The sequence below is a fragment of the Antechinus flavipes genome, chromosome 3 (assembly GCF_016432865.1).
Source record: "Antechinus flavipes isolate AdamAnt ecotype Samford, QLD, Australia chromosome 3, AdamAnt_v2, whole genome shotgun sequence".
Taxonomy (NCBI): domain Eukaryota; kingdom Metazoa; phylum Chordata; class Mammalia; order Dasyuromorphia; family Dasyuridae; genus Antechinus; species Antechinus flavipes.
In genome coordinates, this window is record NC_067400.1 from 560,427,046 (window position 1) to 560,445,903 (window position 18,858).

Sequence of the window (18,858 nt, forward strand, 5' to 3'; positions counted from 1 at the left end):
GTATGAGAGGAACAAGGTCAGCTGGGCTATACCATCCTGTGCTAGAAGGAGAATATCAAACAATGGGCTTGGGAAGAGGTAGACTTTTCTGGACTCTTTTGGAAGAAAGCACATTCTAGAGCTCCCATGTCCTCCCCAAATGAATTTGCTTCAGATTCCAGAAGTCCCGGTTATGGCTCTGAGAACATTGTGATGGTGAAGTTGGTCCTTCTCTATGGAATTATGGGAACACAGGTGGGAAAAAAATGGAGAAAAATAATGGATACCTGTCTAAAGTAGTACATCTGCAGGCAAAGATACATGTGCATGTCTTATTTCACATACATATGAATATATTTACCAGGAAATGTCGGTGTTCAGGAATATTTGTTTATTATTACCTGGCAACCCAGTGACTCAGACCAGGGCTTCTTAAACTTTTTCCACTCTTGGCCCCTTTTCACCCAAGAAATTTTTGCCTGGGTATATAGATATATAAAATAGTTATACAAATCAAACATCTAGTAATAATATATCAGAAGAAAATTTATTTTAAAATAATTCTTTGGTATACATATAATTTTGTCATTTATTAAAGGTGAGAGCAAATTTGCGTACTAATGAGATGGATGTGCTTATTTATTTTTACATAAAGAATTAAATCTTAGCAGAATATTTGATACTTTTTACTGTTGTCAAATTTTTCAAGACCCAAATAGTCAGTTATTTCAAACCCCATGTGGGGTTGAAAACGCTTTGACCTAGTGGATAGACAAGTGGATAAGTTCAAATCCATTATCAGACATTAGCTATCTGGGTAATTCTGAGTAAATCATTTATCTTTTCTTGGCTTCAATTTTTTCATCTATAAAATGGGGGTAATCAGAGCGCCTAGGGTCATTATGAAGATCAAATTGAGATAACAAAGGCTCTTGCAAACTTTAAAGCACTTTATACATATTTATATCTAATACCTATATGTATATATGACATATATGTATGTGTATATAATATAATAAATATAGATGGATATAAATATAGATATAAAACTAATATGGCTGGGCTTTTAGCCTTATTGGATAAGAATAGGGCCAGATCATGTGATCACTGGGGAATGAGGAGATACTCTCCCTAAACAAATTGGGAAGCATTTGCTTAGTGCACGGTGACCTGTGAATCTAGACTTTGTATTCCCCAAAATTTTGCTGCCTCCCTCCTTCCCTGACTCATCTGAGTCTCAGACACGTGTACCTGCCTGCTTCATCCCTGTGCTTCTGGCCCCAGTCTCCATAGTTTAAAGAGGAAAAACCCCAAGATCAGCACAGTTTGTTAGTACAGTCATAAAGTCCAAAACTGTGTCTGGGTGGGGTTGTAGATGCTACCCTGATGGAGTTAGGTTTGAGTACTCTAAGAAGGAACGAGTCTTGAGTAATCCCCAGTCCCACACAATTCATCCTCTCCAGGCAGCATCCCCACAAATTCTCGGAGAGCAGCCCCTCTCTACCACCAGAGAATTCCCAGTCTTACTGGTCTCCCCAGCCTCCTGGTCTCACCATCATTCCTCTGCTGACTGTCTCCCATTATTTTTGAGTTTGTCCAGAAACAGATGGTTTCCAAAAGGCTTTTCAGATTCCCTTACAGGGAATCATGCTCTCTCCTGCTGTGCTAAATAGAGATTGGGGGTTCCTTAGAATATCGAGTAACTGTGACTATCTTGTACCTACATTTGTTTTTACATATTTTCACCAGGATTAGAATGTGAGATCCTTGAAGGTAAGGGCTGTGTTTGCCTTTCTTTGTATCCCATAGCTCCAAATAAACACTTAATTTTAAAAGGCTTATTGATAGACTAATATTTGAATTGGACAGTCACTTGGGAATTGGATGCCACGATGTTTCATTCTTGATTCCATTCATTGGGAAAATACTGTTTGATTATGGGATCAGGAAACATAGGTTGGAGCATTCCTGTGACCTTGACCTTGCCCTTGTCAACTCCTGGCCAAAGAACACATTATATTTACTTTTCTGCAGACATACATGCTGTAATCCCCAAACATAAGCTCCTTGAGGAAAAGGACTTTTTTGTCACTATATATCCCCAGCACCTGGTCCTTTTTGCTTAATAGCATATGAGTTGACTTGTGTTGAATGTTATTGAATGCAACAGGCCTGGACAGCTTCTTTAGGCCCCAAGTCTTGGCAAAGCTGGGATTTTGGCCCCATTAGGGACCAAGAACAGTTCTCCAGTGTGCTGGAAACTACCCTGAAGACACCGCTCCCTCCTGGGAAAGAGCCGCACCCAGGCTGGGCCCTTCTTCTAGACACAGAGTTTAGTTGATAAGAAAAACAAAACAACTTTCCAAATTCTTGGGAGTTCTCTTCCTCCAAGTCCTGAAATCTGGGGGGCAGAGGCTGACTCATCCCCACCTCCTCAGCTTGCTCCCGGGTCTGCATCTTCTGAGATATGTCTGGGACTTTTCTTCAACCTCCTCCCTAGTTTGCCCATCAATCCCTGATTGATTTGTAACCTCAAACACAGAGTTTTATTCTGGGCAGGAGAAGGCTGCTAGGAAGAAAGACAGTTCTGGGCTCTGTGAGGTTCTCAAGCCTCCCAGAACTTCCTGATTTCCAAACATAAAGTGTCTTTCCCTCAAGAGAAGAAAGACTAGAAATAAGTTTGTGTAGATTCTCCTTTTCCCCCATCTCAATCCAATCAAGGAAATTTGCCTCCATCTCAGAGAACCCCTAAAATATCCCAGAGAGCCCTCAAGAGAAAGGCAAAAGTCCATGACCTCTGAGAACCCCCAACGTGAGGGGGAGATACTGCCGCACCCTTGGGGAGTCTTTGTCTTAGGGGGAAAGAAAGCTTCCAGGTCACAAGTTAGTATTTATGTGGGTGTTGAGGATGTAGAGGGACTCCTCAAAGGTGTGTGACAATAGGAGGAGGCCTGGAGCAAAGGGTGGGACCCTGATGAGTGAGGTCAAGATATGGGGGTGAGTGGGCCTCCCTTCTTAGAACAGATCCACACCCAGAACTGGGACTATGGGGAGTGGGAGGGTGACCTCTCAATGCTCCCTGATTCTAGGTATATCTGACTCGTTGGGTCTTCCTAGGGTCTATTCAAAGAGCCATTCAGCTCCCTGCTACTCCTGTCTGGGGCTGTGTTTGGGGGAGATCCGGATACTTCTTCCAGAAGAGTCCTGAAGGTTACTAAGATTAGGAAGAAGCCAGACTTCCACATGCACTAAGGAATTGGGTCCCCATTCCTCCCCAGAGGAAGTTACATTTCTGACCTGGGGATGGGATAAGGAAGGAGTGGGACCTGGGCATGGGGAAAAGCTAGGACCCAGATTCTCAGGTCTCCCAGTGTTTCTGGACTCCCAAACACAGCTATTTTTGCTTAAGATAAGAATGAGAACTAGAGCCTTCTGCATTCTGCCCACCCCCTGGAAGCCCCTGTCAAGTCAAATCAAGAAGTAAGGCACTGTGCTAAATACATTTCTCAAGAAACTAACATTCAAATGTTAAATCAGGCTGATTCTTCAGCTTCCTGAAGTAGGGACAGGGTCTCTCTTCCACCTTCCAAGTTGCAGCTGGCTGTACCCCATACCTGGAATGCTCTCTCTCCTCACCCCTTTCTCCTAGCAATCCTGGTCTCCTTCAAGACCTCAAATCCTACTTCTCTCAAGCCCTCCCACTATTAATACTTTTTCTCTGAAAATACCTTCACCTTACTCTGAATATATCTACTATATACATAATTTTAAAAGTGAGTTCCTTAAAGGCAGGGACTGTTTTTCTCTTTCTTTATATTCCCAGCACTTAACACAGTGCCTCATTCACAGGAAGAACTTAATAAATGCTGGCGGATATTTCTATTCTGGCTTCTCCTTTGGGGGCATTTAGCCTGGGCAACAATTTCTCCAATTTTGATATTTTAGGGAGTCCCTGATTTTGGTGCACCAAGATGGATGGCAGCCCCTGAATGTCTTGGAGAGTTGCTGTGGTTGAACAATCCATCTTGCTGCAGCCTCTTTGGATTTGGCTCAGCTGATCCTGTGGGACAGGTAGGAGTCTCAACCCCATCCTTTCCCAAGATTTTCCAGTTTGCTAATATGTGCCAACACTTGCCTTAGGAAAGGAAAGCCCAGGTTACCACCCTGGCATGACAAGGCATCAGAAAAGGGCTTTAGGAGAGGCTCAAAGAAGAGGTCCACAATCACAAATCTTTTGTAGTGACTTTTATGCACAGAAATACCAAGTTTAGGTAACTTTAGATAATTGTCTTCACAGGCCTTCAAGGATAAGATGCAAACACACACACAATTTCAATACAAGTTCTATTTTCAAGAAACACTTAGGAAATTCTTATTTACATCAGGCATTGTGGGGTTGTATGGGGTGGAGATCAAGGAGTCTTGAAGGTTACTAATTGCTAGGGAGACAAAGACAAAAAAAAAAAAAAAATATTCCCTGACCTCAAGAAGCTTACATTCTAGGGGAGGGTCCAGGTGGAAGGAAGAGAATAGCATTACATTGACAAATATATTATTATAATCATTTATTAAGTATTTTCAATATTCTGGGGACTAAGTAAGCACTTTATAAATACTATCTCATTTGATCTTCTTTAACTTCATTTTACCATTGAGGAACTGAATAACAGTTGAGAAAACAGAAATAAACAGGTTAAGTTACTTAGAATCACACAGATTTGTTGCTATTGTTCAGTCATTTTTCAGTTATTTCCAACTCTTCATGATCCCATTTGAAGCTTTCTTAGCAAAGATACTAGAGTGGTTTGCCATTTCCAACTCTTCATGATCCCATTTAGAGTTTTCTTACCAAAGATACTAGAGTGGTTTGCCATTTTCTTCTCCAGTTATTTTCCAAATAAGGAAATTGAAGTAAACAAGATTAAGTCATTTTCCCAGGGTCACACAGCTAGTAAAAATCTAAAGTTGGATTTAAATTTGGTTCTTTCTGACTCCAGGCCCAGAGCGCTAATCACTGTAGCACCTAGCTGCTTCATTATTTTTTTTATTTTTCTCTTGTTATTATTTGAACCTGCTCTTTCATTGATATGGGGAACTCCAAATGAGAAAAATTGTATCAGTCAGATGAGCAAATTACAAGCCATCATTTGGGTGGTAGAGGCTAACAACTTTGGGGACAGGAATGGCATCTAAATGTCTTTAAGGGAGCAAGGTTTCTTAAAGGAAGAGAAATAAGTAAAAGTATTCCATGCTTTGCTGGATGAAGAAATGGGAGAGATGTTGTTTTTGCCCTTTCTTTTCTAAGAGGTACCAGTAACATCATGGGGTAATATTCTGACTTGAAGATGACCTGGAGGCAGAATTGCACAAAGGTCAGCCTTACTTTCCCAAAAACATCAAAATCCAGTGGAAACACAAAAATCAGGCTGGTGATGGAGCAGGATACATCTTCCATGTCTGATCAAGCTTTAAGAGCTCACAGATCCCACTTCAGCTGCGTTCATAGCTGTGGGAAGAAATTATTCTCATCTGCCTATTCTACCAGGGAAATTCTTCACATGCTTGGGAGTAGGAACACACTTCCCTCCACCCCCAACTCAGTGATGGGTTTAAGGTCCATCTGTTATCTTCAACCTGGCTTCAGCTGGGAGATTGATAAGTGGGTTAGACTAGAACAAAACTAAGCTTAAGTAAGAGTTTAATAAATACTGGCTGACCCCAACCAGGTCCCATCATACTGCTATTAGGCATGAGCCTAGTGGAAAAGGAAGGGAATTTAGAGGGAAAAAAACCTTCCCCTCCCACATTTCTACTCTTCAGCCTCACACCAAGTGTATGAGATGCAGGTGGTCCCCACCCTGCCAGACAGGATGCAGTTCAGGATTTCAGCACCTGAAATCTTCCTAGCCCCAGAGGCAGTCCACACAGCTTTTCCATTTGTTGGCACTTCATTTGTTTAATGATTCCAAATTATGTTGGGAAAGAAAATGCTGTCCTTTGTTATAATACATTTAATTGCCACTTCTTTCCCTTCCCAAATCTCTAATTTAGTGCTGAAAGAACGAAAAAATATCATATTTTAGAAAGAAAAATAAACACTCAGGAGGAACATGGCCAAATATTTAAAGGGCTGCCATGCAGAAGAATGATTACAATTTTTCTGTTTAGTCCCAAAGAGGATGGGTTCAAATTCTGCTTCTGATACATTCTAGAATATGATTTGGAATTATGCTCCAGCAATCATTAACCTGTGCATAAGCACATAAGAAATGATAGAATGACTAGGTTTATAGCTCCAAAGAGAGGAAAAGACCTTTATATACAAAAATATTCATAGCAGCTCCTTTTGTAGCCAGAGACACCCGGAAACTCATCAGGATATGGCTGAACAAATGAAGGAATGCTAGTATGCTATAAGAAATGACCAAAAAAGATGGTTTCAGAGAAACCTGGGAAAGCTTATATAACAGATACAGACTAAAGTAAGAAAAAGAAAGAAGTTCATACTAATAACAATATTGTAAAAAAAAAACAAATTTGAAATACTTATGAACACTGACATAATGAGCAGCCATGATTTTAGAGAACCGAATGAAAAAGGTTAACTATCTCTAAACAGAGGCAATTGACTCAATGTGAAGAATGAAATATATTTTTGAAAACTTACAATATGGGAATTTGTTTGCTTGTAGATTTTATAGATGTGTCTTTTGTTTGCTTATATATTTGCTACAATAAGTTTTTTTAGTGTTTTTCTTTTACTTTATTTCAGTAGGAGGAGGGAGAGAGATTAAATCTTGAGAAGTCATTTCTCTCTAGACCTCAGTTTCCTCACCTGGAAAATGAAGGGGTCAGGCTAAATGATCTCTGAGGTCCCTTCATCTCATGGAAGTCTATGGACTTGATCCTATCAACAAGAAGCAAGGGGTAGACATCAAAGAGAGGCAGATTTTGGCTAAATTTGAGGAAGAATTTTTCAACTAAAACTGTCAGAAACTGGGAAAGAGTTGTGGGAACTGTATATAATAAGGTCAGCAGAACTGGAAGAACAATTCACACAATGATGCTGATGATACAAGTAAAGGAAAAAGATATTAAAAACTTTCAAAACTCTCATCAATGCAGCCATCACTCACGATTTCAAGAGACCAGTCATGCAATATAAACTGGTGAGCAGAAGACAGAAGGCATATACCAATGTCCTGATTTGTTTTACTCCACCATTTTTATTTGTTATAAGAAGAGGGTCCTAAAGAAGTAGGTGAGTCAAGCATCAATCAATCAATCAATTAATTAAGTTAGCATTTATATGGCACTTGTAGGATTATAAAATATTTTATATACCATTTCATTTGATCCCCATAATAACCCTGTAAAGTAAGGGCTATCCTTGTCTCCATTTTACATCAAAGAAAACTGAAGCAAAAAAAGTTAAGTGGCTTGCCCAGGATCATCTAGCTAGTATCTAACTCAATATCGGAACTCACACCTACCTGACTCCAAGTTTGTTTATATAACTCCCCTGTAATGTTGAAAGAAAGAGAAAGCAAGGGGAAAAAAAGAAAATTAGGAGGAAGGAAGGGCGGAAAGAAAGAAGGAAGAGAGGGAGAGAGGGAGGGAAGGAAGAAAGAAGGGAGGGAGAGAGGGAGGGAAGGAAGAAAGAAGGGAGGGAGAGAGGGAGGAAGGGAAGAAGGAAGGGAGGTAGGAAGGAAGGAAGGAAGGAAGGAAGGAAGGAAGAAGGAAGGAAGGAAGGAAGGAAGAAGGAAGGAAGGAAGGAAGAAGGAAGGAAGGAAGAAGGAAGGAAGGAAGGAAGAAGGAAGGAAAGAAGGAAGAAAGAAGGAAGGAAGGAAAGAAGGAAGAATAAAAAGAAAGGAGTGAGGGAGGAAAGAAAGAAGAAAAGAAAGGAAGCGAGAGAGGAAAGAAAGAAGAAGGAAGGAAGGAGGAAGGGAGGAATGGAGGAAGAAAAAAAAGAAAGAGGGTGGGAAGAAGGAAAGAAGGAAGGGAGGAAGGAGGAGAGGAAGGAAAGGAGGAAAATAAGAAGGAAGGTAGGAAGGGAGGTGGTAGAAAGAAGGAGGGAAGAAGGGAGGGAGTAAGGGAGAGAGGTAAATCAATAAAACATCTTCACTAAAATAAAAAATAAAAAATAGAAATGTCCAGCAGTGAAATGAGCTGCCTCTGGAGGATAGTTATGAATTCCTTGAAATTCTTGGAGCTCTTTAAGGAAGAAGGTGAATAGTTTCTTATTGGGGCTATTAAAAAGATTCTTGCCCTACAAGAGAAGAAAGTTGAAGTAGATTTTTTTCTGACATCTTCCCCCACTCTGAGATTGGGGATGCTGATCTCTTGGCTCCAGAGCCTTAATAGAGCTAGTCCATCAGAATTGATGAGAAGGGACCAGATGAAGGGAAGAATCTAGGCTGGAGGTCCAGACTTTTGGGTTACACTCATTTCTCCCCACCTCATCTCATGCCTTCCCTCCATGGCTGTGGAACTCAGTATCTCCTGGCACTCCTCAGGGTGGGAGGGACTGAGGCCTCCAAGCATTGCCAAGTAGTGGTAAAGGAAGTTTGAGTGAGGCATTTTCCCAAGGTAACACAGAAGGAAGGAGGGAAGGAACATAGATAAACTGTTCTCAGCTCTCTCCTCCCTCTACCTCCCAGGGCCCAACTTTGGTAGGAGAGGTGGGCTAAGACCACCACAGAAACTTCTCTCCCAAGCATCCATGGGAAGAGACCTCAGGCTGACCTGACGGTGGGACAGAGAGGAAGGACTCTCCCAGAAGCAACAAGCTGTATTGGAGCGTGGAGGTGTGTAAGAAGAGGAGGGTCTGTTTGTTCCAGAGGTGGAAGCAGTAAGAGTGTGAGACACTAGGTCCCTAATGGAGATGCTTTGAGATAGAGAGAAGAGGGAGAAGTTGCCCAGGTGTAATTATTACCTGTAATTATTTCTAATTACTTTGATTCTGGAGCAATGCTGGCTCAGTTCCCTAGAGTCAAAGCAGAAAAGCCTGCCGAATATCCCTAACCATCTCTCCCAAGAAAGAACATAACCTGGACACAAGTCTTCCTCAGTGTCCACAAAGATGGCTGCACTAGCCATCCCTCCCCTAACCCCTACAGAAGTCCCAAGTCAAGTCAAACATCATCTTTCCCATTCACTCCCTCTGAGCCTTGGGACCCCAAAGGGTGCCAACCACAACTCCTTAGAGGAAAAAAGTTGGACTGAAGCCCTGCCCTACCCCACCCTCCATTGTGCCAGAGAACTGTGACTAAGTTCAAGGCCTGGCAGGGGGCTCATTTCAGGAAAAAAATGCCTCTGTCCACAACCTTTGAACCTCACAATCTTAAGTAGGTGAAGAGTTGTAAAGCACTTCTATGAAACTAAAATCTCTGGGCGGGAAACTATGAAGATATTGCCATGAGACTCTGGAAAAGGCTCAGAAATTTAAATAGAAGGAAAAATGCAGAAAGCCAGCTTGATCATGCAAGATCAGGTCACAGGAAGGACCTGGAAGGATTCCTGAAGAAAGAGCTGAAGACCCCTGAAAGAGGGAGTGGGAACACCCTGAGAGAAAACCCAGCCTGATCCCTAAGGAACCCCAGAATAAAGGGCTTGAAGCCCCTGGGATAGCTTGGCTCAAATGGAGGAAAAGAAGCAGCAAGTACCAAAGCCAGCACTTGAAAAAGCAATCAATTTGAGTTAGGGGTCTCAGCTTCCCATATTTCTTCAAATGCTTCGGAGCTTTGTGATCATGGGCAAGTCATTTTAATTGAATCTGGAAAATGGGGATCATCATTTTGTAGTACTGGCCTCAAAGGGCTGTAGTGAAAAAAAAAAGCCTTTATAAATCTGAAAATGTTTTGTGAATAAGTATAAAGTATCAGGGGAAGGGCCATCTTTTTTCTTGCAGTGGAGAACTGAAGGACTGAGGTTGCACAATGCTGCATACCCTGTTAGACATCAGTTAAGTGTCTGTTAGTTTTGCTTTTGTTTATTACAAAGGAGGACTCAATTCCAATAGACTTGTGATGGAGAGAGCCATCTGTATCCAGAGAAAGGATTATGGAGGTTGAATGTAGATCATAACATAGTATTTTCACTCTTTTTGTTATTGTTTGCTTCTTTTTTTTTCTCACAATTTTTTTTTCCCTTTTTGATCTGATTTTTCTTGTGCAGCATGATAAATGTGGAAAAGTGTATAGAAGAATTGCACGTGTTTAACTTATTTTCGATTACTTGCTGTCTAGGGGAGGAAGAGTTGGGGAGGGAGAGAGAAAAACATGGAACACAAGGTTTTGCAAGGAAATGATTATAAAAAATTCTTGGTTGGGATGGGAGTGGAATGGGGATCAATCACATAACTTGACTTAAAATCAAAAAGGTTTAATTTTTTTTTCCTTTTCAGGACGTAGAGGTCTTAGCTAGGTATGTCTCAGTGTTGTGGGGAGGGAAGAAGGGGATTCTTTCAGATGTTGTTCTTAGAATGTAGAGAGGTGAACCAGGTGGGGCTTTCCCTGGCTGGAAACTCCCTCCCCATCCATATTCGCTCCTAGATTGTAGACTGAAAATTCCTTCTCCATCATCTGCACCCACAGATGTGAGGGTCCCAGCTGGGTTATCCCTTCATACCTATTAGCTTGTTGCCACCTTGCATTGGCCCATTACATGCCTGCCCAATTGGGCAGGGTAAACCAACCCCGCCCAGAGGAAGAGGGTGTAAGCAGGCTCGGTGAGAGAGGAAAGTGGGCGGGGACAGCTTGTCTAAGTCTGTTCCTCACTTGCCTCCCTGCAGGGTTTGGAAGACGAGGAGCCGGTGGGTAAGTGATACCTCTGGGATAGAGGGGATTGGAGTCATTTGCTGGGGAGTCCACTGGGCATGGTCACTGTCCTTGGTCCCTCTTTTCCACTCTTAAAAAATTGGCCAGAGCAGGAGATAGAGATAGTTTCTGGGCTAGGGCTGGCTGAGGACATCCTGGTCTCTTATTCTGCTGGGCAGGTGGGAGCAGAAGCCTCAGGGACTCAGAGGATGATGGGTCAGGGACCAGTTTGCTTTCCATGTCTTCTGGGAACCAATAGGTCTCCATGCCTCCAACTGCAGGGGATGGGGACAGGGATGAGATGGGGATGGGTCCAGGGGTTGGGGGGAAGGAGAGGAGTGGCTCGAGCACAAGGAAGGAAGCAGAAAAAGTAAGAAGGAAGCAGGAGGAAGGGAAACCCCCAAACCCAGCGAAGTGTTATAAGATTCATGCTCCTGCTCTTCTTTCCTTGAAGAAAGTAAAACTTTGGATATAAGCACCAACTCTCAAGTGGATGGTAGGGGATGTGCTATAAGCCAGAGTTGCCATGCTTGGGGCTAAGGCTGAACTTCAGGTCCTCACAGAGCTCAATGCCCTGTCCCATACTGAATTAGGGTCCAGAAGAGATAAGGCTAGGACTTTTGTGGTTCTATCAGATAGCCCCTTCCCTTTCAGGGGTCCTCAAACTACGGCCCGCGGGCCAGATACGGCAGCTGAGGATGATTATCCCCCTCACCCAGGGCTATGAAGTTTCTTTATTTAAAGGCCCACAAAACAAAGTTTTTGTTTTTACTATAGTCCGGCCCTCCAACAGTCTGAGGGACAATGAATTGGCCCCTATTTTAAAAGTTTGAGGAGCCCTGCTAGATGTTAGCCAAAACCCAGTGCCTTCCGTACCACCCACCCACTACCCCTGTCCATGACAGCTCAAGTCAGGGAGTCAGGAGCCCAGAACCTGCTCCTCCAGTCCTTGGTAGGGTTTGTAACCTTACTCCGCACCTCCCCTCTCCAACCTCCTGCCTTCAACTTGAGGGAGGGTAAGCCCCGCCTGCTCTCCGCCCTCAATCCAGTGAAGACATTCCTTCCCCATGAATATGTCCTCTTAGTGATTCAGTGTTGGGGGTTTTAAAGGGAATTGGTGGTAAGGGTGGGGTCTAGAAATCAGGAAGGTGTCAGGGGCCACTGAGAAGCAATCCCCCCCCCTTTTCAGGACAAGCCTCTTGGAACCAAACAAGACCAACAAGGAATGAGAGCTTGAAATATAAATATACAATCAAAATAGGTCTAGAACCAGCTCCATTCACCTTAGAGTTCAATGAGTTACTTAAGTTCATGCAGAACTGGGGATCATATTGTGACCCCCCCCTCCACTGACCCATCCTTCTCCTTACAGACCTCCTTTCGAGGTACACTGCTGGTAGAATGATGGGAAGTGCTAATGAATATTCTTCTCTCTAGGATCATAGATAGAGTAGGAAAAGAGATTTCAGGTGTACAAAAGGTCCAACTTTTTCATTTCGCAAAAACAGAAACTGAGCCCCAGAAAGGTGAAGGGCATAAGTGCCAGAGCCCCCACTGGATTAGGTTCTCTGATGCCAAAGACACCCTTGTGCCATATTCTGCAGAGGTGCCTGCTCAGAGTTCTCATCCCACAGTTAAATCTCAGGAGTGTCTCACAGCTTGTGCTCTACAGGACCATGGGCAGGAAATGAATCTTGAGAACCATGTGGCCAAAGAACATATACCCAAGGGCAGAGGGGTAGGAGGAAGGGGGTGTGGAGGTTAGTGCAAAGTTGGCTAAAGAGATGAGAAATAGATAGACGAGGGTCCGAAGCAACTTTGGTTCATGTTTCAGGGGAAAAGGAGACTATCTCAGTCCCTCCTGCTCCTAGGAGGTGAGAAGAGGTTTTCAAATAAAAAATCCTCAAGAGAAATTAGTTTCCCTAGGAAGTCTTCCTCAGGATATCGCTACCAAAGGACTCAAGGATCACAGATCTCGAGCTGGAAGTGATCTTAGAGGCCATGGTGTCCAGTGCTCTCATTTTACAGATGAGGTCCATTACGAGCACTTCTTGCCCAAAATTGGACGGAGCTAGAATTAAAACCTCGGGCTTCTAACTCCAAATCCAGCATGCTTTTCCCTGCCTGTACAGTTTCACCGGCTGGTGCCATCCCCCACCCCCCTCGCCCTTCACACCCCACACTCCATGTGACCCATTTGCCCCCCACCCTCACCTGGCGCCCTCCCACCCACGGCCCACGAGGCACCTCATACATTACACAGTGCACAGCCAAGCTCACTACTCTCTAGGCACCCAACCACCCACCCCCACATACAAGACACCTTTTCAGGAAAAGCGGCTTCAGGATGTCCTGAAGCTCTGAACTCTGCCAAGCACCCGTCCTCAGGCGCAAGCAGCTCCACAAGCATACACCCAGAGACACATGCACAGTTCGGGGACTTCTAGGCAGCACTTGCACATGGCTGGGAGGGACAACAAGGCGTCCACTTGTCCAGACACAACCGTCCTTGGACTGGAGTCTCTGTCCCTATCATCCCCCAGCTCCCAGCCAGGGGGAAGGAATGAAAGCTTTCTTTGGGGGGAACCGAGGGTGATCCTTCAGAGATCCAAAGCCCTCCAAGCTCACGGCCTGGGCCAAAGCAAGTTCCCCCTTCCCCGCAGTCCAAGCCCACCTTGAGCTTCGCTTTTCTTGACTCTCCCAGGTGGGCCTAGCGCCCCCACAACCCATGAGCCATGGACTGGAAGACTCTGCAGTCGCTCCTGAGCGGAGTCAACAAGTACTCGACGGCTTTCAGCCGGATCTGGCTCTCGGTGGTCTTCGTCTTCCGCGTGCTGGTGTACGTGGTGGCAGCCGAGCGGGTCTGGGGGGACGAGCAAAAGGACTTCGACTGCAACACGCGCCAGCCGGGCTGCAGCAACGTCTGCTACGACCACTTCTTCCCCATCTCCAACATCCGGCTGTGGGCCCTGCAGCTCATCTTCGTCACCTGCCCCTCGCTGCTGGTCATCATGCACGTGGCCTACCGGGAGGAGCGCGAGCGCAGACACCGCCTGAAGCACGGGGACAAGTGCGCCCGGCTCTACGACGACACAGGCAAGAAGCACGGCGGGCTCTGGTGGACCTACCTGCTGAGCCTCTTTTTCAAGTTCGTCGTGGAGATCGTCTTCCTCTACATCCTGCACACGCTGTGGTACGGCTTCTCCTTCCCCCGCCTGGTGCAGTGCGCGGTGAGCCCCTGCCCCAACACGGTGGATTGCTACATCGCCAGGCCCACGGAGAAAAAGGTCTTCACCTTCTTCATGGTGGGTGCCTCGGCCATCTGCATCGTCCTCACCATCTGTGAGATCGTCTACCTCATCTCCCAGAGGATATCCCGAAGCCTGCGCGGAGTCAAGCGCAAGGGAGCTGCTCTGCACTCCCCCTCCTCCAGCAGGGCGTCCACCTGCCGCTGCCACCACCTGCTGCCGGCCCATGGCGGCGAGGAGGGCGCGAACTTGGGCAAGGGGGCCGAAGCGCTTCGGGCATCCGCCCCCAACCTGACTCTCATCTGACCTGGGCACGGAGCAAGGCGAGCAGCCCGGGGCCGCCTGGGCTAGGCGGAGCAGGGCAAGGGAACCCATTTCTAAATCCCCCTGCCTCTGATTTCTCGGGCCCCAGGGGCTGGGAAAGGCAGCTAGAGAGAATGAGGTGGAGGAGTGGCTTGGGGACATTCACAGAGGGGAGGACCCTGGGAAATGGACCTTCTTAGAGAGCTAGCCCTATTCTGGAGACCTCAGGAAAGATCAGTGTGGGCAGAGAAGGCCTAGAGGAAGGAGAATGGTTACTGTATCTACAGCTTTACCCACTTGCGTCTCTAACCCCGTACTCTACAAGTGGGGCCTGGAGAGGGGACTGAACCAGATCTGAATAATCCTCTACTCTCCGTACCGGCTCAATCCTGTAGGTCGTGCTCAGGGGGCCTAGTGGTCAGTCCTGTTGCTCCCTCCAAGGGGCCAGCAAGAGAGGTTTGCAAAGACCCGCTCTTTTTCCAAAGCGGAGATCACAGGACCAGTAGATCAGACCACGGAGTGGGTTGCAGGTACTGTCGGCAGGCCATAAAGATTTAGGCAACCAGAACAAAGAGGATCCAGGAAGGACATGATGCTAGTATCCAGGGGCTTAGGCTATAGCTAGCTGCTCCCTCCAAATCCAGTCTGGTTCACTTTACCCTTCCACTTGGGAGGACTCCCTCTCTCTATGCTGGAGAGACAAGCTTCCTTTCTCTTGCCCCCAACCTCCAGAAGAACCCTCTAAATGCAGGGCCATTGAGGGTTTTATTCCCAGGCCCAACAATGGAGTCCCCATTCTGAAGCTTGGGGCCAGACTCACCAGGAATGCTGGTTTAAGGAACTGAATCGCCCCTCCATCCACCTTGAACCAAGGTTGAAGGCCTGAATCGTTCTGGACATCAATAGGTGAGAATGGAAAGAAGGATATGATCCCCTCTTGATATTGAATAAAATAGTATGGTTTCTTTTTCTTTTCTATAATCATGAGGTCACTGGGCTCCTCCAATCCTCCCAGGCAGGGAGACCTTGGAAATTCTGAAGAGAAGGAATGAGAATGTGGGAATGGGGCACAAGGGTAAGAGATGAGGGGATGAGGATGTGGATGAGCAGATATGATTGAAGGGGACAGAGACAGTGGGAATGAAGAATTGGGGATTTGAGAAAAGGAGATATAGAGATGAAAACATGTTATTATTATGAGAATAACATTTGAAAGGATTAGGGAACATGAAAATGTGAAAATGGTACAAAGAGAAGAGGGAGTGCTGGTTATGAGAATGGGGCTATAATAATAATAGCTGACATTTATATAATACCTTAAGGTTTTCAAAGAGATTGCAATACATTATCTCATTTGACATAGCTAGCATTTATACAGTGTTTTAAGCTCTTTACAAGTAGTATCATCTCATTTTATCCTCACAATAATCCTGGGAGGCACGCACTATTATTATCTCCATTATACAAATGAAAGAACTGAGGCAAGGTTGAAATAACTTGCTCAACATGTTAAGTATTTGAGATTGTACTTGAACTCATATCTTCCTAACTCCAGTCTATTCATCCACTGTGCCATCTATAGCTGCCTTCCTGGGACATTGCAGGGTTGGAAGATAAAGGAATAAAGTCTGTCCGCCTGTGGGAATGAGGGCTGCAAGGATAGGGGAAAGAAAATAAGCCAGTTACAGATCCTGATTCTCTTAGTTGTCCAGGAGAGGGCACCATGGCCAAATTTCCAGTCTATAAGCTTCCGAATATATTCACAGCATACAAGTGGGAGAATTTGTCATGCAAAAGTAGACACACTCATCCTGACAACTTTACTTCCTATGTCTACTTAAGCCCACTGACTCACTCAAAGACACAAACCAACAGCCCCACCGCTACGTACACAATCACAGTCGGAGACACTCACATACACAGCTCATTTAGTTAAATAACTGCCACTGAATCTCAAAGACTTGGTGGGTGGAGGGAGGGAGGGTAAGAGAGAGAAAATGAGAGTTAGAAGATCCTTAGAAATCTTCTAGGCTAATATCTCATTGAACAGATGAGGAAACCGATTTTCATCAGAGATAGATAAGATGATAGATGGATGATGGGTATGGATATAGATATGAATATGAATTATTGTTGAATAAGCACTGGATTTGGAAAAGAAGTCATGATTTCACATCATGACCTTACTCTGTCTGTGTTACTAAGAAAATTCCTGAACTCTCTGGTTCTCGGTTTCATAGAATCACATAATTCTAAAGCTAGAAAGGACTTCAGCATCCATAGTTCCAAATGACAACTGAGAAGGGCAGCTCTTTAAAATTGCCCAACAAGTGTCTAATATCCACTCCTTTCACTGAGAGGTCCAATGAGGGGGAACCAACTATGTAACAAGGCAGCCCTAAATTTGCCTCTTTGCAACTTCCACCCATTGATCTGGATCTGTCCTCAGTGACCAATGAAAACAAGCCCGATCTCTCTTCTACTTGAAGGCAGTTCTCATGTCCTTCCTGAGCCTTCTTTTCTCCAGGCTAAACATTTTCAGCTCCTTCATATTCATCATATACCTCAGGATCCTTCACCACGCTTGTTGCCATACACTTCTTAGAGTCACAAATTATAAAGTGTGGCATCCAGAATGGATCTCTACTCCAAGTGTGATCCGGGTATATTCCTTACTCCTTATTCTTTGAATTTGTACCTCTCAATAAAGCCTCAATTGGACTAGCTAGTCTCTGAGGAACTTAGGGTAGGGGATATTTCTATGTACTGATGCAAGCAGGATAAGGTCATTGATTTAGGGATCCCCTAGATAATGGAATTCCCTATATGAATGTGAGTCATCCCCTTCTATGCAACTTACAGAGTGCCACCAAGCGCTCTGAGAGGCTAAGAGCCACATAGCTAGTATGTATCAGAGTACTGACTTAAATCCAGGTCTCTGTGCTCCTCGGGCCAGTTCTCTAACCGCTACACCATACTACCTCTCACAACAGGGAATCCAACTAGCACAAAATCACTTATCCCAAATCTCAAAGTCTCACATTTTCCCTTTTCCATTGCCTCTCCCTGTTAAGCACACAGCCAGTCATGCACAGGTAAGTCCAATGAGTGTCTCTTTCAAGCGTATAAACAATCACACCCTTCTCTCAGACGATGACGACTCAAGCATTCTTGCATGGTTTTATTCATGGATGCGTGCAGTCCCTCTCCTACCCCTAGATTAGGCTCATATTCACATCCCCTCACCACGCTGACTCACACACTCTGTCATGCACAGACCTTCTCACTCACTCACTGACTCACACAGTCTCTATCCATCCCTCTCTCTCTTAGAAAAAGTTGATCCTCCCCCTTAACTGTGAGAATCAAGCTCAAGCCTCCAGCTTTTTCTTTCAGGAACCTAAAGCCCGAGTACTAAGGCAGGATGCCCTAAAGAGAGGGAGGGAGGGCTGTGTTCTGGAGGCAAGAAGTGGGTTTATCCCAGGATCCTTCTGAGATCAGAATGTGCTGACGTACAATGAGAGGAAAGCCTCCTCAGATCCAGTTCAAGGAATCACCTTGCTACTGAAACAGTTCAGGTCCCAGTCACTCAAGAACTGTTTATTAAGCATCTACTATGGGAAAGGGGATGGAGTACAAAGAAAAACAAGAGGACCCCTCCCCAACCTCAGGAGCTCACAGTCTAATGGAGGAGTCATGCAAACAACTATGTACAAACTGGTTAAATAGGAAATTGCTGTTCCTCCTTCATTCTCAAAGAGATCCAATGGCACCAGAAGGGGGTTGTCTTAACTTGCACTGAACTGACTGAAGTGACGAAGAGCTGTGCAAAGTCACCAGCCCCACTCTCTCCTCCAGAATCATTGGAGCCCAGTGGCAATACATAAGTCAAAACGACTGCAGTGGGAAACCTTGGCCTTTTTATGCTAAGGTCTCAGTTTGTCTGGAACAACACCCATTCAGTAATTAAAGGTTAGTGAGAACTGAGATAAAGATGGCCTACTTTGCTTTCACAAAAGAAACAAAAGGTAGGTATTACAATTAATAAAGATTGGGAAAGGCTTCCTGTAGAAAGTGAGATGTGGGCTGGGGCTTGAAGGCAGCCAGGAGGCAGAGATGGTGTAAGCTTCCGATTTCTGTCTTTGTGCTCCAGCACCCAGTACACAATCTGACGCTTTTGGGGAGACCAACTCTTTCATTGATATATACACTTGCACCAATCAAACTCCTTCTCCCAATACAGATCAGTGCCTTCTCTGCAACTTAGTCTTTTTTTTTTAAATTTTTTATAAAAGCTTTTTATTTACAAAGCATAGGCATGGGTAATTTTTCCAACATTTACCCTTGCATAACCTTTTGTTGCAAGTTTCCTCCTTCTTTCCCTACTCCCTCCCCTACCTGGGAAAAAAACTTCTACCTTCAACAATTGCGAGATATATAGTCAAGAAAAGTCACTGATTGCCTCTGTCCCTCAGCTCTCCCATCTGTAAAATGGAGACAACATTAGTACC

General features: G+C 44.7%; 1 protein-coding gene across 1 annotated transcript; it reads left to right on the forward strand.

Moving 5' to 3' along the window:
• The first annotated feature begins 10,728 nt into the window (after positions 1–10,728).
• Positions 10,729–15,328, forward strand: GJB3 (gap junction protein beta 3). The gene is made up of 2 exons (XM_051987639.1): positions 10,729–10,796; positions 13,501–15,328. Exon 2 carries the CDS (start codon positions 13,532–13,534, stop codon positions 14,348–14,350), a length of 819 nt encoding a protein of 272 aa, XP_051843599.1. The 5' UTR covers positions 10,729–10,796; positions 13,501–13,531; the 3' UTR covers positions 14,351–15,328.
• The last annotated feature ends 3,530 nt before the right edge of the window (positions 15,329–18,858 follow it).

Bases quoted from the DNA above. Each gene is read 5' to 3' on its own strand.
- GJB3 (XM_051987639.1), top strand. From the start codon at position 13,532: ATGGACTGGAAGACTCTGCAGTCGCTCCTGAGCGGAGTCAACAAGTAC.